Here is a 22915-nt window from a genome sequence, read left to right as displayed (position 1 = left end):
CGGCCAGCTGCCAATTGGGCAGCCCAGGGGGCTCAGGGGAAGGTCCAGCCGTGTCCGACTGCAGGGCCCCTCTCCGCTCCTCAGCCGAGGGAGCCAGCCTGGTTGGCTGACGTTCTCCGGGGACACGGGACCTAAGGGGAGCCTGTTTATCTATTCATCCCACGGGGCAAGGAACAGGAGCTGGGCTCAGCATCTTTGGCCACTGAGCCATCGGCCCCTGCCCTGGACCTTCATTCATTTATCTGCATTGCTTTTAATTTTCTTAACTCTTCCAGACTTGTAAGCCACACAGAGTCACTGGGATGAGACGGATAAATAAATGATAAAACATACATAAAATTCTTAAGACTCCATGAACTGCAACTAAGCCCCCTGCTGTCCTTAGAGCACCAGGGAGGCCTTCTGAGGGACCCTCCGTGGGCATAAGAGGACAAGGCAGCTGCTTATTAAGCACAAACCAAGTTTGGGCCAACAATATTTTTTGAAAATATGAGAAATAGAAAAGGCCGGAAGCTTTACTGAGAGGAATTTTCTCTTTTCCCCTGCCTGAGAAAGGGTGGATTAGCTTTCGGCTAAGAAGCCGTATGGCATCCATTCCTGGAGGTTTTCAAGAAAAAACTGGCAGCCTTTTGTCCAGGAGGGCACGAAGACATGTGCACTGGGCTCGGGGTTGGACTAGATGACCTCCAAGGTCCCTTCTACTACGTGTCGCAGATGCAATTGTAGCTCATCCCCCAAGCAGAGAAGAGGGGCCGTGTTGGTGGAAAGTGGGGTGAAGGAGGACTCCAGAGGGAGCCAAACCAACCAAGAGAATCCCAGGGAGAGGCAGAGAAAACGGATGCCGGGCTCGCTCTCCTCAGAGCGGAAGAAGGAAAGGAAGCCTGGAGCTTCCTCGAAAGGGAGCGAGGGGAAGAGTCGCTGCGCCTCTTTTCTGCAGGAAGAATATATTCCCCCAAGCCAGCACCGATTGAGGAAGAGCCCCTGAGGGGGAGGGACGGAAGGAGGTTTGGGCCTGTTTTTCTGCATAGCTAATTCTTCACAATCCATTACACACCCAGCCTGCTATGATGGGGTGGGAAGAATCTGGGCCCCAGACCTGTCATCGCCCCACGGGAATTTCAACACCCAAAGTTTCTCTCCAACGCCTTGAAACTGCCGGGTGGCAGCAGCCTCCTGTCTTTGGGGGGGGGGGGGAAGGGTCCCAGGCAAGGGGTGGGGGACTGGAGGGGACTCCCAGCAGCCTCCTGTCTTTGGGGGGGGGAAGGGTCCCAGGCAAGGGGTGGGGGACTGGAGGGGACTCCCAGCAGCCTCCTGTCTCTGGTGGGTGGGTGGGGGGAAGGGTCCCAGGCAAGGGGTGGGGGACTGGAGGGGACTCCCAGCAGCCTCCTGTCTCTGGTGGGTGGGTGGGGGGGGAAGGGTCCCAGGCAAGGGGTGGGGGACTGGAGGGGACTCCCAGCAGCCTCCTGTCTCTGGTGGGGGGGGGAAGGGTCCCAGGCAAGGGGTGGGGGACTGGAGGGGACTCCCAGCAGCCTCCTGTCTCTGGTGGGGGGGGGAAGGGTCCCAGGCAAGGGGTGGGGGACTGGAGGGGACTCCCAGCAGCCTCCTGTCTCTGGTGGGTGGGGGGGGAAGGGTCCCAGGCAAGGGGTGGGGGACTGGAGGGGACTCCCAGCAGCCTCCTGTCTCTGGTGGGGGGGGGAAGGGTCCCAGGCAAGGGGTGGGGGACTGGAGGGGACTCCCAGCAGCCTCCTGTCTCTGGTGGGGGGGGGAAGGGTCCCAGGCAAGGGGTGGGGGACTGGAGGGGACTCCCAGCAGCCTCCTGTCTCTGGTGGGGGGGGGAAGGGTCCCAGGCAAGGGGTGGGGGACTGGAGGGGACTCCCAGCAGCCTCCTGTCTCTGGTGGGTGGGGGGGGAAGGGTCCCAGGCAAGGGGTGGGGGACTGGAGGGGACTCCCAGCAGCCTCCTGTCTCTGGTGGGGGGGGGAAGGGTCCCAGGCAAGGGGTGGGGGACTGGAGGGGACTCCCAGCAGCCTCCTGTCTCTGGTGGGTGGGGGGGGAAGGGTCCCAGGCAAGGGGTGGGGGACTGGAGGGAACTCCCTCTTCTGAAGAAATCTCCCTCGAGGCAAGTTGGCGATGGCTGATCTGAGTTAAGGCTAATCCAAGGCCGTCAGAATATTTGGGGGGCTCTTAGTTGGAATGTCCCATCCCACCCTTCTCTTTGGGGGACTCTGCAGTTTCTGACACACAACACACACACCCCTCATCTAACCCTCCCAAAAGTCAAGACTGAGCCAAGAATTCCCTGCTGCGTCTCCTTCCCGACTCCCAGCACTGCAGCAAAAGGCAGCCAGAGGGCGGAAACGTCGCTTGGGGGCTTTTCCGTTCCAGAGGCAGAGGAGAAGACCCCCCCCCCCCACTCACAAACAAGAGAGGGGCTGAGTCACTGGCCTACTTGGCAGGGGCTCCTTCCCAACATCCGGGGAGGGGGGAGACTTGCAGAGTGCCCTGGGAAGCCAAAGGACACCAACATTTGACGGCCTCCCCAAGTAGGCAGGCCTGGAGGGGAGCAAGACGTTCACACTCGGAACACGAGTGGCTCCCACCTGGGACACGCCGGGTGGCGGGTGAAGCCCCTTGGGCTGGTCCCAGGCCTCCCCGGCCAGCTGCAAGGCGTTTTCCCCCCATCCTCTGAAGGCAGCCTGAGCCAGGCGGGCGCTTCCTTTCCCTGGAACGGCCTTTGCCAGCAGCCCCCCCCCCCGGCCTCTATATGGAATGGCCCAGCCCCCCCCAAAGCCCTCCCAGGGCTGTTCAAAGGCAGAGGGGGCCTTGCTTAAGGTGCCATTCCCCCCCCCTTTCTGGAAAAGGCTTCCCCCTGCTTGCTTCTTGACGCAGCCCTTGGGTGGCCATCGCACGAGAGGCTCCCTCCCTAAATGGACGGACGTTGTTTTTCCCTTGGAGACGTTTCGCCTCTCATCCAAGAAGCTTCTCCAGAACTGACGGGAAGTGAAGCGTCTCCAAGGAAATAAACCAAGAAAGTCCACTTGCCTTTGGAAAAGACCCGTTGGGGGGACTGAGGATTTCCACAGGCCTCCCTTAATAACGTTATGGCCGATCCGGGCCGAGGTCCTTCCACTGCAATTGTCCACTCGCACAGCAGCCATGCCTGCTGGCCAGACAGCGGCCTCTGCTGGGAGTATGTCCATTCCGAGAGGACGTGGGCGGCTGAAGCCCGGGGAGCGAGCGGCAGCCTCCTCCCTCGTCTCTGGCAGGGGTCTCACCTGTGTTGTATGCCGTGGGCATCGCCGAGAAGGACAGCCCCTGGGTCAGCAGGCTGGGCGTGGCCACCGAAACGACTGGTGTGGTCAAAGAATGTGTGGCTTGAGACACCATGAGTCTCTGGGCGTTCTGCTGAGGGAGAGAGAGAGAAAGAAAGAGAGAGAGAGAAGGAATGGGACAGGGAATCTGAAAGAGGAGGAGGGAGGGCGGTGGGTTTTCAGTGATGGGTCTCTCTGACGTTTGGCCCCATGGGGAAGGGCATCATGCCGTGGAGAGCAAGGACAGACAGCGGTCCTCATGGCCACTGGATGCCATCCTGGGGATGGGGGTCTCTCTCCCTCTTTAATGCTCCCCCCGCCCCCCAGGCAGCCTGAGGGGAGGGGGGAGCGAGCAGGGCCAGGTGTAGCCCAGGGACGGAGCAGTAAATCTGCTGGGCCTCCCGAGAGCAGCCCCTCCCCTGCAGACAAAATGCAGCTGGGAAGACCGTTGACTGTCCTCTGCAAAGACCCCGGAGCCCTCGGGGTGGGGGGGTGGCGTGGGGGTGGTCTTGAACCGCTCAACCCTTCCCTGCCAATAGAGGCTCCGTGGTTCACCGTGCCCACGTGTGGCTCAGGCGTGTGGCAAACTGCACCTTTCACAGCTTGAAACCCTCCCCTCCACGCTGCTTTCCCCGTTCAGCCTCCCAGGGCCAGCCTGAAAGCTCCCCGGAGCCTCCCAGGGCTCTCCTGCAGGCGGACAAGAAGGGGGAAGCACAAGGGAATCTCACCAGATATGCGAACCCTAAAGCTGGACCAATCAACGGCCACCCCGGTGCCCCTTTTACCTGTCATGCCCGAACCATCGGCCACCTTCTGGCTGGTCTCACACCTCATGCTAGGAGGATGGCCAAGCCAAACATCTAAGCAGTGGGGGAGGGGCTGGCTTCCTCCCCCTCCTCCTCCTGCCCCACCCAGGCTGCCCCCACTCTGGACCCCTCCTTGACCCTCAGAGCCTCTTCTGCCTCCTTGCCCTCCAGACCAGCTGAGAGGTGGGGCAGGGTCCTGGGTAAGGCAACGGAGGGGGCCTTCTTGCTTCAGGGTTTACGCTGGAGAAAATCCTGATTCTCATTTATCCCGATGGACACGCAAGGCCTCTCATTCATGCAGCCAGAGAATGTGGAATGCTTTCCCCCTCAATTTCTCCTCCCAAGTGCAGAGCTTCTTCCTTCCCTTTGGAAACTTCTTCAGGAACGGTTTCCACGCCCTCCAGGAAACCATCCAGTGTGGATGGTTAAAGACCCCACCTTCTCCCACTCTGAGCAGTAGCCATCCCCATTCCAGGACCAATAGCACAGGGGGGCCAGGGAGACGCCCCCCCCCCCCCCCGCAATGCCTTGAGCCCTCCTCCTCCCATCTCAAGAGCCCCACTGCTCGGGAAGGGGGCCCCTCCCAAGAAAGGGAAAGTCCCCTCAGCAGCGTCTTTCGTCTGGCACCCCAGCCGTCCCCAAGCTTTCTTCTAGGGATGGGGGCACAACACGGCCCCTCTGACCCCAGAGCCGGGCTGGGAGACCATGAAGGGACGTAAGAGGCTCAGAGGGGCCGGGTCTGGTGGGCCAACTGAGCCGTATCAGTGAGAATACTCAGCCTGATGATCAGTGCCAGGGGAGCAGTGAAGAGAGGCAGCACCCAAAGGAAGGAGCCATGCTGCAAGGGGTGCTGTGGGTGGGGAGGGGGTGGAGGATTCAGGCAAACACCCCTTTCTCCCCCTCAGTGAGGAAGGGCAAGCTTGGTCTGACCCAAAGAGGAGCCTCTCAGTCTCAGGCCGAGAGATGCCAATCCTGGGGGAGGGGTGGGAGTGGGTGGGCGAAGACAGGCAAGCATGCACCCCCAGGAGGAAAATCACCCAGACCTCTCAGAAGGGGCCAGAAGCCAGAGTGTAGAAGCCTGTGTTTCCTCTAGGAGACCCCCAACATCCAACTCACCATGTGAGGACAGCGGTTGAGAAAAGACCCTTGTGTATACACACACACACACACGCACACAGGCACACACGGGCACACACACAGGCACACCCATGCATAACTCACCAGATCCAACTGATCGTCCGTCTGGATGCAGAATAAAAATGAAAGCAAAGGAAACTTATGACATTCAGTTCCTAATTCAGCTATTGCTTCCCACAGAGAGAGAGAGAATTCTCTTTCTTTCGGGGACCACAGAAGTCTCTCCTGGGGGGCTGATTCCTCTCATCTCTTTTTTAAGTCTGGGGAACTTCCAGGCAGGAAACCCCAAGGCAAGACGTGGATTTGGGGGTTGTCCTAGCCCCCCCCCCCCCCCCCGACAAAGCACCCAGGACGGAGGCTCCAACCTTGGCAACTCTGAGGCCCCCTCTGTGGGCTTAAGGCTCCCAGAATTCCCTAGCCAGCCTTGCCAGGGTGCAGGTCAACGCCATTAATTAGCTAGGCAAACAGGTTAAAGCAATTCTGCTGGACCAAAGCTTGATTTCTGCAACCTTTAAAACAAATAAGTAGGAAACAGAATTTTGTCCCCACAAAGTGCATCTTCTTTAGGCAGATCCAGGCGGCCCATTTGAGGAGGGTCAGACTGGAGTGGATCCATAAATCCACTGGCAAGGGCCTCCCCACTTCCCTTCCCCAAAGGGGCCAAGAGCCTGGCCCAAAGTTGCCCGGCCATCGCCCTCCACAGAGACGGCCTCCCCCCACGAGGCTCTTGGCTGGAAGGGGATGTTTTGGGCATTCGCAAAGACGAGCTGAAGACTGGAAGGAATTTCAGGGTTCGGAGCCCTCAAAGGCCGGGCCTTCCAAGCTGAACTCACCAGGTGGTGCAGGAGGCCTTTCCCGCCCTGGGAGGTGATGACCCGGAGGTCCGGCTTGCGGATGTTGGTGGCCAGAGGGTTGCTGTGCTGGGAGGTTGGTGGGGGCGACTTCGCCGGGACGGCCTTGCCGAGACTGTTTCCATTGGAGACGGGGAGGAGATTCGGGGAGGCCCTGGCGCTGACGTAGCCGTTGCCTGCAGGAGAAGACAAAGCCATTCCAAGAGTTTGCAATGCTGGGAGATGCGTGGCTCTCTCCCTTCCCCACGGTGGCCCACGCAAAGGAAGTAGGGTTCCTGAAATAAGCCCAGCTTTTCTGGCTGCTGCAGGTCCACCCCTGGAGCAGAGGCACGAGCTGTCCGGAAACAATTTGGACAGACGGACTGGGCAAGGAGACCACCAGCCCTAAGCCGGGAAGTCAGTCTGAGCCGCCTGGGCCCACCCCAGAACCAACCGGAGATCATCGGCCCCTTCCTCACCACAGGACCAAGGTGCCCATGTGCCGGAGGCGGGCATTAGCCTGCAAACTTCATTCGGCCATCAGAGCATGGCAGTTGCCAAGGGGCAAAGGGCACCAGCCATCTTCCAAAGGGCCTCTGTAGGGCTCGTTCTCTGCACCCTCTTGCCCTGGCATTCTTGCAGCCCCCAGGAAAGCCCTTCACCGGGCTTGGTACACAAGTTGGCGCTGCAGGCCTCCTCCTCCTCCTCCCCCCAGCCGCTGCCTGGCTGCTCCTGGCTCCCGTAGCTGCGCGGGCTCACCTGAGCCGCAGACCAGAAGCCCAACAGCCCCGTCCCCCAGTTCGCCTTCAAGGGGCCGAGGAATCAGGGGAATGGCGGGCCCAGCAGAGTCAGGCTTTGTCGCCCACGGTCCCTGGCACGAGCTTCAAAGGAGGGTTTCTCAACCTTGGCAACTTTAAAATGGGCAGAGACCTCAGCTCCATGCCGGCTGGGGGATTCTGGGAGTTTTAGTCCACCCAGCATGGCCAGAATGGAGAAAGGCTCCTTTAGAGTAACCCAAAGAGAAACCCTTGGGGGAGGGGAGGCAGGTTCAACCTCCTCTGGGAAGGGGGAGGGAGGGGGAGCCTTGCCTCGCACTCTGCCCGAGCCCCACCAGCAGAGAGAGGGGGGGGGGGGCAGGGAAAGTGGTCCCGAGTGGCCCTCCGGGTCTCGCGCAGGCCTGCCCAGGGCTCTCCCTGCTCCCAATTCCTGGAACGAGGGGAATGTTTTCGTGACGTCAATGCTGACATTCAGGGGCCTTGCCAAGCTGCACGCTGGAACAGCCGCTCACAACAGCTGACGTGGGGGCTCTCTGGGGAAGGAGAGGAGCCGGGAGGGGGCCTGGGCTAAGGCAGCGGCCTCTGCCCAGCGGACCCCCTTCCCCCGAGATCAGCGGGGCCTCCCTTCCTGGGACCCCTCCGAGACCCCTCCTCTCCTCGGGAGAGCTTCGGAAGAGGCCGGCTCAGTGCCCCCCCCCCGGCTGCCTCTCCTGGAGCTTCCAACGGCTGCTGCTCTCTGCCGCCTCCAGGCCTCCTTTGGCCAGGGCAGCTCCAGACGCTGGGGCCCCTGCTGTCCTTCACTCCGAAAGGGAACGTTTTAGCCTGTGGAGCCCCTGAGGCCCGAGAGCCAAGGCTGCCCGTGGGCTGCCCCTCAAGGAAGGTGCTGGAGCTGCTTAGAGAGTTTTCCTGCCTGCCTCCAGTGGGCTCAGCTGCCAGCTCAACAGTTAAGAGAGGGGGGGGGGGTGGAGGGGGGGCAGGGCAGCCCCTCCTGTCAAAAGGAGAGAGTGAAGGAAGGAGCTCAGGGGGACGGAGGGAGGCCGGGGTCCTGCCCGTCGGCTCTAACGAGTCAGGGCATCGCCAGGCTGCATAGCTTCTCTCTGCCCCCCCCCCCACATGGCACACCCCCCCCCCATCTCAGGCAAAGCAGACCCAGCCAGGATGCTGCCCCTCCACCCACCGACAGGCTGGAATTAAGGGCAGAGCCACCCAAAGTGGGACCTGGCCTTATTCCTGAAGCCGCCCAGAAGAGGCGTCCCGTGAAGGAGGGTCCCAGCCAACGGGGCCCCTTTTGGAAAGGCAGCCTCGGACTCCCTTGACTGAAACCCAGGCAGGAAAACAGGCCTGCTCTCCTCCTCCTCCCAGGGGGCTTCTGGGAAGGAGCCTGCAAGGGGGGCTTCCTCTCCTGTGCCCTCTTTGGCCTCAAGCGTTCTCATTTGCTGGCTGGCAAAAGGGGAGAAGCCGCCCGAGGGAGCCCAGGAGAGCCCCCGCCTGCCTCCCTCCCTTTCTGGGCATTAAAACTCTTTCTCTGGGGGTGGGGGGTGGGGAGGCCCTCAGGCACCTTCAAAGGTGGCCTCTTCCCTGGTTTCTTTTGGAGGGGGGGGGGTTATGGCTACCCAAGACAGCCCCTCCCCCCCTTTTCATACAACACGTATGTATAAAATTCTCAATAGAAATTCAGACACAATATAAAGAATGGCTGCTCAGCCTTGGAACCCAATCCGGGATCGTCTGCTTCTCCCACATGGGAAATTCTTGACTCAGCCCCCCCCCCCCCTTTTCCTTCTCGGCCACCCCAAAAAGGCTTGAGGGCAGCTTCTCCTCTGCATCTGCTCTGCCCTCAGCCAACTCTCTGGCTCAACTGCCTAGCAGGAGGACCCACAACTGCAAGGGAGGGGCGGGGGGGTGGGCGAGTAGAGATGAAGGCCACTGGTGGTGATGGTGGGGGGGGTGGGGGCTCAGAGCCCATGCCAAGTGCTGGGGCCTCCCCCCCGAACCTCTTCCTTCTGGAGGGACAGTCTCCAAACCTCCTCAGGCTGGCTACTCTCTGCTGCGGCTACTCACCCACAGGGCTGGGACAGGCGCCGTTCGTGTTGCCGAGCTCCCCTCCCAGCATCGCCCCTAGGAAGAAGCCAGAGGCCAAGGGTCAGCTGCGTCTGGAGCCCCAGTCGAAGAAGACACTTTGCTCCTCGTGGCACAACGACCACCCCCTCCCTGAGGCTAGGCCTGCCCACCTTCCCAAAACCATGCCCGGAGCTGGGCATCCCATGGAGCCTGCCTGTCTGCAGGCGAAATGCATGAACTAGACGCCTAGATCCCCTTCCAGACCAATCACCACGCGTGAAAAAACTGGCCAGAACTGTAAGATGCCTCCCTTGTGAGATGCCTCCCTTGTAAGATGCCCCCCTTGTGAGATGCCTCCCTTGTGAGATGCCCCCCTTGTGAGATGCCCCCCTTGTGAGATGCCCCCCTTGTGAGATGCCCCCCCTTGTGAGATGCCTCCCTTGTGAGATGCCTCCCTTGTGAGATGCCTCCCTTGTGAGATGCCCCCCCTTGGCCACTTATGACACTTTTTGCCCAAAGCAGCATTTGCTTCCAGTTTTTGGCCAAAAAACCCCATAGTGAACAGTGACCTCGCTTAATGACACTGGCATTTGCTTAGTGGATTCACTTAGTGATCTTAGTGGACTTGCTTAGTGACCACCACAAAAAAGATAATAAAACTGCATTGGTCATGGGATGACCTGTTTGGTGGTGAGAGCTGACCATCGTACTGGGCAAGCTCCACTGCAGTCATAAGTCAAGGACTACCTCTGCTTCTGTTATCTACCCACAACTATAAATCGCCAAGATTGACCTGTGGCTGCAGCCCTTGTGCCGTTGGTGCCCGGATTTGGGCCTGGCCCACTGACCTTCGGCTTGCCTGAGCGTACCAAGGTCCCTCCTCTCACCTTTTGCTCTCTCTCCCCCCCCCCCCTTTTCTTGTGCACGTTTCCTTTCACGCCCCTAAGAAGCACCCAGGGGGAGGGGGAGGAGGAGGAGGAGGAGGATGGAGAAGGCCATACCTGCACTGGCCGGCCTCTGCGGGAGTGCCGGGGAGACGGTGTTGCGCTGGAGGGCCGGCTGCTGCGGGGACAGCAATCGAGGGTCGGTCAAGGAGGAGGTCACTAACGATGGGGTCACCAGGGAGCTCCCGGGGCTACTGAAGGGCAGGGCGTTCTGGTTGGTCACTGGCACCGTCACAGGCATGGCAAAGTTGGGAGCAGGAACGGAGGACTGGAGAGAAAAGGGGCAGGAAAGCGGCTGAGCCCCGGGGGCCGAGGGGAAAGGCTCCTCTGCCCCCCCCCCCCCCCCCGGCGGCCGGGAGGACCAGCCGCTCAGCAACAAGAGGCTGCGGGAGGCCTTGGATCCCAAGGAATCGGGGCAGCCAAAGGCCGGCCTCCCAGGCCCACGGAGGTTGGGATGCGGACAGAACCTCAGGCAACGTCCATCCAGCACAATCCTGCCCTTTGCCGGATCCAAGGCTGGTGGAGCAACCCTGGGCGTTTATCCCTCAGACCAGGCGTAGGGCGTAGGGCGAGGGGAAAGGACCCCAAAAGTCAAAGACGGAAATGGAGGGAGGCAGAAGCTGGCATCATTACGGCAGGCACGGAAGGAAGGAGGAGTTAGCACCCTCAGCTGGACACAAACTGGGCAAGAGCAAAGGGAGCCACCACTCAACTCCACCGCCAGCCAGCTCAGGGGCCTCCGCCTTCTGCAGCCGCTCTCCAGAGAGGCGTCCTGCACCAGGGGAGAAGCTCGTGAGATGGGCAAGCAGGACAGTTAGAGGGGGGGGGGGGCTAAAAAATCAGCCATTTTAATTGGAGAATCGGAGGGGGCACACAAGAGTCGCATGGCAAGAAAGGGAAGCGTCTTCTCCTCTGCTCGCAGTTGGGGGGCATCTGGGAGGGGCTGCCTTCGGGGAGGGGAGGACCTTTTGCAGGAATGCTGTTAAGTGCAGGATTCATCCAGCAGGAAGATGGACTAGATGCCCTCTGAGTTCCCTGCAGGGCTGCTTGGTGGGAAAAGTTTTTTCTGAAGCGATGCCCGTGAAGCTTTGGCCAAGACACCGAGGCCCGTGGGCTCCTGGGATGCCCATCCACTCCAAGGAAGGGTAACTAGCGGGCGCCACCAGAATTGTCTTTTTGATGCCAACTGAGCATATCCGCCCCTCCTCCGCACTTTCAGAGCCATGGTTTGAAGCCACTACAAGATTCTGGGGGCTTTAATTCGTCTGTTAACTGGAGGGCCCCACAGCACTTTCCCTGGGCGGCTGTGCCTGAAGTTTCCAGAGGTTGTGCTGCTGTTGTTGTTGTGGCAAAGTGGGGAAATCCTTGAGGCTGGTGCACATGGGAGTGTGCAAAGCCCTGGAGGAGGCTCAGAGCAGCCTGGAAACGCCTTTCCGGAGGCTGCAGCCTTCCCTGCTTGCTGTGCTCCTTTCCCACAGGTGAGGATGGATCCTGGTTGGAAGCCGCTGAGTCAGATGGGCCCCAGAAGGCTCCGGCCCTGGCACTGCCTGACCGCTCTTTAATGGCCACGTCTGCGGGAAGTGACCTCTCTGGAATCTAATCAGAGCAGAGTCACTTTCTCCCTATACCGGTCTCAGCAGAAAGCCTTGGCCCCCTTATCTCCCACCCCCAGTCGCCTTGGGACTGTTAAGATGCCACTTGCTTTGGGGAAAGAGTCTGGGGTCGGCTGCCTCTCTGTTTCTTCTGCCTTCAGCCCCCCCCCCCCCCCCAACCTCCACTTGGTCTCATGAACGGACTGGACCTTGTGGGGCAGGAAGAGAAGAAGGGGGGGGGGGGGCTGAACTGCCAGCAGCTGCAAAGGAGGCCCACAGCTATGGGGGATGAGACCGAAGCTCTGGCCGGGCACAGCTTGAGTTACTATCTAGTTAAGCAGAGGGGGGGTTGGGGTTAATTCTCTCAGGGAGCTCATGCACCCCCCCCCCTCTGCTCCCAAACCGCCGTGGGCTTCGTCCCCCTCAGACCTCTGGCTCATCCCTGGAGGTGGGGATGGCTTCAGTCTCCGGAGCCAGTTCAGGGCCCACATTTGCTGAGCAGTGGAGGCCAGGCAAGGCGCCCCACTGTGTGTCCCCATCAGGGGCGGCCCCAGCTGCTTCCTCTCAAGCCCTTTGCAGGCCACACCGCCCCCTCAGAGGGGCTTCCCTTCAGTTAGGGCGAGGGCAGGGGGTGCAAAGCAGGCCCCAGCCACCTTTGGGTCCCCTGCCCACCACAAGCAAAGCAGGCCTGTTTTACAGCGGGTCTCCTGCTGTGGGTTTTGCACCGAGACCCTCAACGTTGAAAGAGAGTTGAAAGGGGGGGGGGGAGAAAGGCTGACTTGGGCAGGAGGGGGTCGCTCTTATAGGGTGGAATTATTATTATTTTTTACATTTTGTAAAAAACGTGCCGTCACCTATGCGGGACCCTGGCGATTCTATCCATTTGTTTAATAAACAAATGCTAAGTAAATAAAGCCAGTCTGGCCTGATGCCCAGAGGGAGGGGGAGGGGCGGGCCATTGGCCACAGACCCTCCCCTCTTTCTCTCTTGGGGGCAGAGCACGGAGGGCGGGACGGTCTCCTCTGGGCCTGCATTTCCCTGGCAGAGTCCCTTCCTTCTTGATCTGCCCGGCCCCCTTGGCTACCCGCAGGCATAGGCCGGACAAGCACATGCCAGGGAACGGGGGCCACACGCGTGTTAATGCCTGGAGGACGAGGAGCAGGGCTGCGCAATGTGCAGGGCACACGGTTTGGCAGCCGCGCTTGCCATGCGGAGGGGAGCGAGTGGGTTGCCCCCCATTACTCACTGTGAGCCTGTAACTCTGCATCATTTTATCAAACTCCTCATCAATCTTTTTATACTTCTCTTCTGTCTGGGGTGTCAGGGCAAAGGTGTCCTCCCCGTCGGGGGTCTCACCCTCTCTATGCTTCTTGTTCAGCGCCTGTCCAGCGAGGGGGGGAGGGAGGGAGGGAGGGAGGGGGTCGAATCCAACAGACAGACGAGAACGAGGAGAGAAGAGAGGAGAGAGAGGAGAGAGAGAGACGGTGAGAGTTTTCTGGCCGGACAGGGGCGGCTACTTACACCGTAACGCTTGAAGAAGTTGTCCAGGTCCTCGCTGGCTTTGCGGTACTTGTCCTCCGTCAGGGGGCTCTGGTCAATGGAGTCTTCCCCGTCGGGTTCGGGACTCTCGCAACCATTAAAACCTTTCTTTCTCAAGGTCTGAAAGCACAACCGGGAGAGGTTCAGGGGGGGGGGGGCTCGGCAGAGCAGGGGAGGGGAGTCCAGGTGCCTCCGGATCAAGCGGGAGAGACCCACCGCAGCCTCCCCATCCCTTAGCCACCCAACAGCCCCCTCCTCTGGGCCTCCCCTGCTGGGTCAGGCCAGGGCTGGCCTGTGTTGGGTGGCGTGCCCAGGGCCAGGAGGAGGTGGCTCTGCTCCCTGGAGACAAAGGCAGGGGGAATTAGAACAGAACTTGGTTCCGGGAAACAAAACGAGCCGGACGGAGATCCCATGGATCTGGAGGAACCCAGAGGACTCGCTTGGTGGCTCTTCCGCGTCCCCCTCCCTTGAGGGCCGATCTCCCCCCAGGCAGGAGAGAAGCGGCTGCCCACTTCCCAGGCCTGCCAGAAGGACATCAAACGCCTGGGTGTTTACCAAGTGTTTATTCCAGGCATGGCAGCTGATTTGAAGGCTGCCTTCCGCTGCCTCCCTTAATCATTGTGTTTTCAAAATACCAGAAGCAATTAGACCCCATTACGGAGCCCCCACTTGCCAAAGCGTTTTGAAAGTCAGGTTGCAGAAAGGCTTGTGGAGAAGCCTTGGTCTCTTGTTGGGCTAATGAGAAATTGAAAGGGGTCTCTGTGTGCGCTTGTGTGTGTGTGTGTGTGAGAGAGAGAGAGAGGAGGAATGGGGGGGAGAGAGAAAGAGGGAAAGGGAGGAGAGGGAGAGAGAGAAAAGACCCAGGAACAGAGTTGAGGCTAAGGGACAGGGATTCCCAGGGCAAACGGGGGTCGTTGGGGGATTTCCCCCCCAATGTTCACCTATGGTACTGTGAGTGACCATTATTAATTCATGGAATTATCATTTTGGAAAGGAGGAAGAGGAGGAGGAAGCTGACTTTGGGCAAAGAGAAAGAATCCAAGAGCCCCAAACTTTGCCCTGAGCGGCCAGAGGAGGCGGCTGTCATTCAAGAACATTCGGGGGAGGCTTAGAGCAGCTGTCCTCTTCCCTCCCTCCCCCCCCTCCGGGAAGGGCAGCGCTCAGCCCCTCCCCTGCATGCCCTTCCAGCTCTGGAGCAGCCCGGGGTGGGGGTGGGGGTCTCTCTTGGGTGGGGCTGCCCAGAAGAAGCCCGGCTTCTGCTCTTAGAGGAGGAAGGGGCTCTGGAGCCCAGAAGGACCAGGGAGGGGGCCCCTTCCCACAGCCTCCACAAAGGGGCTGGAGTGGGAGACCTCTCCAGGGCACTTAAATTCTACAAAGAAATGAACAAACAAACAGAATAAAAATAAGGCTCCTGCTAGTAACCGGCCTGGCAGCCCCATCGAGAAACCAGCACAGAAGGCAGCAACCTGACCGCCAGCCACATCTGGCTTCCCGGCCTCCCTCCCATCTGGGCTCTGCCACCGCAGCCATGGTGGGACGTGGCTCCTCTCAAAGTGGTCCAGATGTTTCCCATGTGGGGCACAACTGTGCAGCCCCTGCTGACCTCAGCTCCGACTCGCAAGGACGATCCTGCAATCCTGTCCTTCACAAAAAGGGGGGGGGGGCACGTGAACAAAGACAAACTCCAGTTTCATTGGAGGGGGGGGGGTTGTAAGCACCAAAGAAGCATCCCCTCCCCAGAAACTCAGGGAAGACCCAAAAGGCTTGAATTCGGATGGGGGCGGGAGGGAGGAAGAACCAGGCAAGGAGCTCAGGAAGGAGGGAAGGCAAGCAAAAGGGGGGGGGGGAAACGCAGCAAAGCCTCACCAGCCTTACAAAACGGCCACCAACCACAAGGTTTTTGCTGAGGCCTTCCCTGAGCCCCTCCCCCACAATGGGCCACCCACCTCAGCCAGAAGGTTTGTGCCAAGGATGATGGGGGTGGGGGATGCAGCAAACACTCCCCACGATTCCTCCTCTATCCTCCCTCTGCCTCTTGTTGCCATTGGATTCCGCCTCCGCCCCCCCCCCCCAAAGAAAACTGGGCCAAGCAGCATCTTTCTGCAGCCCTTCGCTGCCCCCCCCCCTACGGGCACACAAGCAGGGTACTTTGTGACAGGAGGAACTACTGAGGGCAGGTGAGAGCCACACCTGAGACCCAGGGAAGTGGCTCAGGTGGCCTTTAGGAGGGGGACCGGCCGCAGACCCCTGCCAGATGATGTCAGGGGGGGGGGGTTGAGACTCGTGAGAGCAGGGGGGGAAGTTGAACAGACGGGGGCTGGAAATGTGGGTGGAAGCACACAGAGTGGGATTTAAGAGGGAGAAAATAAAAGGAAACGGAAAGAAAGAGCCGCAGAAGGGGGGAGATCTGGCTCAGGGGCAGCACAAGGGAGAAGGGCTGGGGGGGGGGCACCAGTCTCACGCGGCCAGCAGAGTGCACACACTTCAGGCAGGAAGCCCACAGTTCACCACTGAGCCCGGGGTCCATAGTACCCACCAATTTGGGAACTGTTGTGCCAGCCAAAATGACCCAGCTCTCAAGTCCCCAACGTCACTCTCTTGTTAAGCAAGAAAACGCTCAAGGTTGTTAAAGAAATTTGGAAGAAAAATGCCCCCGAGGACAGGGTAGACTTGGATTCCGAAAGGGATGAAGCTCTCACCAAAGACCTTCTGGAAAGGCGGGGGGGAAATGAAGTCAGTAAGTAAGGTGGCACACGCACGCAGACGAAGCAGCGAGGACCCCAGGGAAGGCAGCCCTATCTAGGACAGCCCTAATCCTTCGCTCAGATTAGTTGATTTCCTGGCCACGGGGCGTCCGCCTTACCTGGATTAACCCATTTTGCTTCTCCTCTGCCCCAAGTGACTTCCCTGGCAGCTTTGCGCCAACTGCCAAACAAGCCCAGGGTGGCATTTGATCTGGAGAAAAGCCGGGGGGGGGGGCAAGATGGGGGCTTTTCAGTGAGAGGAGCTTATCTTACTTCCGTGACACTTTTCACCTTTCCTCAATGGCAGCCAACCATCCCCATCTGGAAAGGCTGCTCCACCCAACAGGAGTTCCTTCATAGGAAACGAGGGGAGGGCATTCTCCTTTGCCAGCCACAGCCTTTGGGTTGCCTGGGGCTGCTGCGTCAGGCAGGAGGCTGGGTGCAGCAGCCGACGCTTCTCCTGGGTGGGCTGGGCAGACCTCATGCCAGAAGGCCCTTTGGGCAGCCCCTATAGCCACCCCTGGAAAGGGCACAGAGTCCCTCCCCCAAAGGATTACAGTGAAGGGCCAATCGGGACACCGCCAAGGGAGCCGGGCACAAGGGGAGAAGCTCAGGCCCATCCCTCGGGTGACCTCCTCACGTGTCCAGGCCACAGCAAAGACCAGCTCCCCCCCCCCCCACACACACCAAGTCTCATGCTCTCTGGCTGTTTGGGTGGGGAGGCCTGGAAAGTGATGAGTGGCCTGGGGCAGAAAAGGGAGAAGCTCAGATTCCCCCACCCCCACCCCACCCCCAGCCTCCCAGTGGTCTTTGAAATGCAGTCAACAAAGGTCGTAAACAGCTGAAGTGTTATTCCCCAAATGGAATAGGACTATCCAATGCTAGACCCCTTTCTATTTTATTCCACTTGCAGTGTGTGTGTGTGTGTGTGTGTGTGAGAGAGAGAGAGAGAGAGAGAGAGAGGGAGAGTGTGCAAGTGAGTGCCTAAGAGTGCACCTGGCACAAAATCCCCCCCTCCCCCTCCCTGCAGAAAGATTCCTCCCCCTCCCCCTTCCTATTCCATCTTGAGCAGATAAATTGAATGACTAAAGGGTTTTGTGTGCCTTAATTTCTGCTCACTTGTAATGTCAATAATTACCCAGCCAAACCATTCATTTGTCTAGATCCTGCCAAGCACAGAGAGAGCCACCCACGGGCACATTTTCACTGAAAGGTGACAAGCAGCCAGGGGAAGCTGGCAGCAGGCATGGCTGCCTCCCTCGGAGGACGAGGCCAGGGAGCTGCCCTTGTGGGGGGAGACCCTGCAAGGGAGATCGAATGGAGCCCCCAGAGTCAGGCAAGAGACCAAGGAGGAGGGAGGGGTCCCTGTCTCACCTTGGAGGGAAGGCAAAGGCATGGCAGCAGTGGCGTCTCCCTCGGTCCCTCTTTGGGAAGCCATCTGGGCACAGAGGGGGTCAGAGGGCCGGGCTGGTCCTCAGAAAGCCCCAGGGTCCAGCCGGCCACGCTCCGTCCCAGGACTCTCTCACCGACCTCCGGCCGGTCCTCCTGAGCATGCAGGATTCACGCTCTGCATGGCCACAGGGGCGGCCTAAGCTGTCCCCCGGCCCTTGCGCAAGCTCCCTCCCGACCCTGGGAAGAATCACACCACCTTGGAGCAGCTGCTTAAGGTCGTCCCCTTTGGGGCGGCCACGTCACGGGCTGAGTGGAGCCGCTTGGAGCCTCTGGCACGGCGGGTGAGCCAGGAGTGGGACAGGGCACCCTACCTCGATGATGTCTGCGTTGGTCCGGCTCTCGTGGGGCTCGTTGTACTCGGTGTACTTCAGCAGCACCTTGTCCATGTCTGTGCTGGCGTACTGGAAGAGCTTGTTGGAGTGGTTGAAGATGATGAGGGCGATCTCGCAGTCACACAGGACGCTCAGCTCGTAGGCCTTCTTCATCAGCCCAAACTTCCTCTTGGTGAAGGTCACCTGCAGCAGAGAGCGGCCGGCCTCAGCACAGCGAGAGGGGAGCCCAGGGGACGCACCCCACACCGGACACTCTCCGGATCCCCACCTCCCACCCACCCCCGGGCACAAGAGGCAACCTGGGAGTGGAGCTCAGTTCTGCCTTGGCTCCGACACCCCTCCCTCCCTCCTCTCTTCCCAAGACGGGGGCTGCCTGGGAGGGCCTGTGTGTTATGCACCACCCCTTCTCCCTCAGCTGCGGGGCCTGAGTGCAACAGCCACACACAAGGCTTCCTTCTCGTACAAGACTGGGGTGTGTTGGTGAAGCCTTGCACGAAAGGATCTCGGCTGCCTCTTAGGCCAAAATCAGACCAAGCAGGCCCAGCCCTGCCAAGGGATCCTCTCCCCAGAAATGAAGCAAGCAGGAAAAGCTGAAACTCTTTTGACGAGGGCAGAAGCTTCATGGCTCCCCCACTGGACAATGCCCCCCCCATACAAACTTCACCCCCCCAAGCCCTGGGTGGCACAGCTCTGGCCCAGCCATTTGGGGAGCCCTCACTTAAGGCAGGCCTTCGCTTCAGTTGGCAAATCTCTGTGGGCACAACATATGCGTTAAGGAAAAAAAAGAGGGAAACTGTTTGATAATAAAGAAATAAAACACCCAACTTCTTTTCTGCAGGTGAAACAGCAAGTGGGGAGCAGGTGACTGGAGGACTGCCCTAGAAAACCTCACCTGGGTTTCCCCAAACTCTTTATATTTATCTGCTTTTCTTTTTTAAGTGCTTTTGTTCCTTTGTGCTGTGGATAAACTGACTGGTTTCACCTCCTCTGGGCAAGTGGGCAACGGGGAAAGAACATTTGAAGGGTATAAAATGCCCCCCTTCCTCCCTAGAAGGAAACTACTGTGGCTCCTGATCCTTCAGGGAAGACGTCAAAGGGACTCTTCTTGGGGGGGGGGGGCAGAGCTGCTGGCTCATCCCCACCCCTCCCCCGTCTGCTCCATCCTAGCCCCACGTATCGCAAGACCGGGTCTCAAATCTGCTCTCCCAGGGATATCTGGGCTGACCCTCGTCAGCTGTGCCTCCCGTTTAGATTCAGTGGCTGCTTCTCTTCCAGGAGACGCAAATCTGGGGTGCTAAATAGTAGCCCTAATATGGGGACAATGATTCCACAACCTGGGCTGCTTTTTTAGCAAAATGAGGGGGGTGGGGGACACAAAATAAATTCTATAACCACCCCCCAACACAATAGAAACAACCCTTCCTTCGGGAGATAGGATACTCTCATAAGAGGTGAATAAATTTTCATTTTTTTTAAAGGAAGGGGTCTAATCTTTTTTTCAGCTTTAAGTGATATTCCAAACATTTAGTGGTAAAGGAGATAAAAATGAAAATGTGTTCAAATATAATCACTTAAAAGGATCTGGCAGGAAAAAAGGTATTTAATTATGAGGAAACAAGGCTGATTATGATGCTGGCCTCTGGGAGGCCAGTTGCATAAAATACACAATTACTGAACTTGTACAAAGAGAGTAAATACAAAAGTCCCCCCCCCCAAAAAAAGTTCCCTCTGTCTCAACTAATCCTGGGCTTTTCCTCCAGACCCCTGGAGGTTTCTGCCAACGAATTCTGAGGCTTCTGGAGAGACTTCCCTTCCCAGGCTTCTCGTTTTTAAGAAAGCAAAAGCCTTTCCTCCTTGGCACCAATGGGGGGCTTTGGGGGTCAGCCCTGCCCCATGATCTCATCCAACCTGATCTCTCCCGCCAGTGACCCAACCCTGATGGCCGCCGTTCCCTGGCGCCAGGGCCCTTTCTCCCAGCAGGCATCTCCGCTCACGGCCATCTTTCTAGGCCAGCAGCCTTCCATGGAGGCCTCCTAAACCATCCTAGGGGGCCCCCGCTTTCTGAAAGGCCAGGAGGCGCAAGGGAGGGAAGGGCCAGGCAGCCTCGGAGCAGAGTGGCGGGAGGGAGACGATCCCCCTCCTGTGTCTCTGCGGCCAGCAGGGGCTGAAAAGGGGCTAATAAGATTGAGTCCTAATCCCCTTTCGTCCACCTGAAGGACACACCACCGTGCCCCCACCCCCACCCCCACCCCCACCCGAAGCGGGATCAGCTTCGGTCCTTCCTCTGCTGGGCAGCCACGTGGCCAGGCTCTGTGGGGGCAGCAGGAGCGCTGCCACTCCCCTTCCCTGGCCTGGCACCCCAGGGCAAGGCTGCTGAGCCCTCCCTTCCCCACAGGGCTGGATGGAAGGGCAGGGTTACGCTGACGTCCCAAATGCTGGGCAGGGAATTGGGGGATGGAGGAGAGGAGGCCCTTGGCAAAACCAAGCCACCCGATGCCCTCCCCAGCTGGAACCCAGCTTTCCTAGCGGTGGGGACCATAGGAGCAGCCTCTGCCGACCCTCAGATGCCCTCCAGCCAGGAAGCCTTGCCCTGCTTTGGCTTTCAGGCGCCTCTTTGTGTGCCCGGAAGCTGCACACCGCAATGAGGAATTTGTGGAAAAGGAGGTGCCCCTCCCCCAGGAAATGCCAGTCAAGTGCCTTGTTGCCTTCTCCTCTGGATGAAGCCTTCCAGCTCCCAGGACCTTCCTCTTCCCAGATGTGGGGGAGCCTAAGTCCTTCCCCTCTCGTCTGCCAGGAGGGCCCATACCTCTCCCGGATGCCCCACACGACCCCTTCCCTCGGCTGCCCACGGCACCCTCCTCTGGCTTCGGCCTCTGGAAGGGGAGAACAGGCCCTTGCTCAGCTGCCCCACCACCAGCCCAGTGCTGGGATTAGGAAAGAGATAACCCAGCCGCCAGTCCTTCCCTCCCAGGCATGGCTGGCCAGAGGGAGAGGCAGAGGGGTGGGCACAGGACAAGGAGACCCCTACTCAGAACACCCAGAGGGGGCTGCTCTCCACATGAGCCCCTTTCTGGGAAATGGAGAAAGGGGTCTGGCAGGCAGGATCCTCTTTCACGGCAAGACCTGGGCTGGTTCTGGGCAAAGGGACCAAGGCAGAAGGAGTGTCACTTCTTCTCTTCTCCCTCCCCAGGGATTTAAAAATGTCACATTAAAGTTACATTTGGAAATCTGAGAGTGACCCTCCCCGGGGGGGGGGGGGGCTGCAGCTGATTCAAGGTGAGACAGGGACCCCTCCCTCCTCCTTGGTCTCTTTCAGCTGCAGAGGCTCTTGCCTGACTTTGGGGGCTCCATTCGATCTCTCTTGCAGGGTCACCCCCCACAAGGGCAGCTCCCTGGCCTCGTCTTCCGAGGGAGGCAGCCATGCCTGCTGCCAGCTTCCCTTGGCTGCTCACTGGGACGAGATCTGTACCTGCCACGGATCAGAGGGTTTCCTACGACCAGCACTGGGGCCCAAGGCCATGCCTGGACAGAGAGGGGCGGTGGTGCCCCTCAGCTGCTCTTGGGGACCGTTCTGGCCCAGAGCCCCTCTTGGGTTGAAGGAGGAGCCTTGAAACTGCCGCATGACGGGCTCTTTATTTTGAAAGGAGGATAATTCCTCTGTTCCGCTCCTTCTCTGCCCCCAAGAAGGCTTTAAGGCCAAAGGACGGGGGGAGGAGGAGGAGGAGGAGGAGGAGGAGGAGGCTGCAGTGAGCTTGTCCCTGCCTGAAGCTGGCTTTGGACAGGGCCGGACTCAGTGACATCTGGAGGCTCCATCTGGCATGAATTTGCAGCAACCCAGGAGTTATGGCTTCCCCTTGAGACCCTGCCCCCACCCCCACCCCCCCATCAGCTCCTATACTTTTCAGAGCTCCCTTTAAGATCAGGACGTGAGATCCTTCTTTGAGACCCAAGCGAAGGGCTTCCGCAGGCCTTTCTCGGTGGTGGCCTCCTCCGTGGAAGATGTCCAGGTGCCCAGCCCCCCCCCCCCCCCCCCGGTCTGGAAACACAGGAACTGACTCTGCAGAAGGGAGCCTTCCCCAGCACTGGCCGCTCCGGCCCCCAGGGGAGATCGCTTCGCCTCTTGTGGTCCCCCTTTAACATTTTCATTGCTTGGTTAAAGCCACTCAGGGTCATTTGCAACTGAACCACTAACACACACCACCCTCAACAAATAAATAAATAAACAAATGTGTGCGCAGAGGCCGTGAAGGAAAAAGCCCAACCACAAAGATAATGTGGAGGCACAGATGTTTGTAGCGAGGTTTTCTTCAATCCGGTTCCCTCCCCTCCCCCATTGCCCGAGGACTCACCAGCACCTGAGTGAAAAGGCCGGGCGGCGGAGGAGAGAGGGCCAGGCGCCCCGGGAGGCCCAAAGGAGCAGCGCCTGTTCCTGCAGGACTGAGCCCACGAGATAAAACCTCCTGACCGAAGGCGTAAAAACCACACCGCAGCATCCCTATTTGGCTCAGCATGTGTATGCCTATGTGCAGAGTTTGCAGCACTCAAAGCACTTCATGCGCAGGCATGGCCGACAACCTGAAAGGCTGCGGTGCACCAGGCACCCCCGTGCTGCAGATGTGGGTGGCAGTGGGGCGGGGGAGAGAAGGGGTCGGGGGCAAGCAAGGCCGCCCTGGGACATCTTGCCAGGGGAAATCTGAAGAAAGGGGCAGAGGCACCAGGAAGAAAATTCAGCCCCCACCCGGTTTCTTCCTCCCTCCAGTCCATCTCTTCTACACCTTCACCAGACCTGAGCAAATTACGTTTTTTTTCTGCTGTGAAAAGCCCGTCCACTTGGCACCCACTTCAGCCCTCCTCGCCATGCCAGCAGGAAGGAAGGCAGCATCTTTAGTCAGCTGCACCAGCCAGAAGCCCACCTTCCCCTCGGGACAGCCACACAAACCGAGACCCCAGGCCATTGGGAGGCCCCCAAACTCTTCCAAACATTGGCCATGACAAACTCCTTTAGAGCATGACAGAAGAAAGTGCGCATAAGACCCTGAATGCTGCTGGGCCCCAGGGAAGTTTGCATCTCTGTAGCATCAGCAAACTACCAGCAGCCTGGCTGGTCAAAAATCCACAGCAGAAACTGTGGGGTGGGGAAAGGTTTCTGTAACTGTGAGAAGGACTTTGGGAGAGCTAGTGGACCATCACTTAAATATGAGCCAGCCAAATAAGCGAATACCATCCTTGGATGTATAAACAGAAGCACAGAATCAAGATCACGTGACATATTGCTACTGATTTATTATTATTATTTATTTATTTATTATTTATTTATTTATTATTTACCGCTGTACCCTAGTAAAAAAACCACAGTTGGAATACTGCATCCAGTTTTCGTCCCCACATTTTGT

General features: G+C 59.0%; 1 protein-coding gene across 5 annotated transcripts in view; it reads right to left on the bottom strand.

Annotated features, from left to right (window-relative positions):
- The window catches only part of MEF2D (myocyte enhancer factor 2D), an 80646-nt gene that overhangs the window by 3374 nt on the left and 54357 nt on the right, over positions 1-22915 (bottom strand). For 2 of the 5 annotated variants that reach the window (XM_081968644.1, XM_081968643.1), the window contains 7 exons: positions 17502-17705; positions 12977-13114; positions 9921-10131; positions 8920-8976; positions 6086-6279; positions 5337-5357; positions 3274-3403 (listed from right to left, as the gene is read on the bottom strand). In XM_081968644.1, coding sequence (XP_081824770.1) covers positions 3274-3403; positions 5337-5357; positions 6086-6279; positions 8920-8976; positions 9921-10131; positions 12977-13114; positions 17502-17705 — 955 coding nt within the window. The remainder of the gene's footprint in view (positions 1-3273; positions 3404-5336; positions 5358-6085; positions 6280-8919; positions 8977-9920; positions 10132-12976; positions 13115-17501; positions 17706-22915) is intronic. The other 3 variants (XM_081968645.1, XM_081968647.1, XM_081968646.1) reach the window with 3 other exon arrangements.

This window comes from Natrix helvetica (genome assembly GCF_964273705.1).
Source record: "Natrix helvetica genome assembly, chromosome: 16".
Lineage (NCBI taxonomy): Eukaryota > Metazoa > Chordata > Lepidosauria > Squamata > Natricidae > Natrix > Natrix helvetica.
Note: the sequence above shows the minus strand (reverse complement) of the source record. Positions and strands in the feature narration are given on the sequence as shown.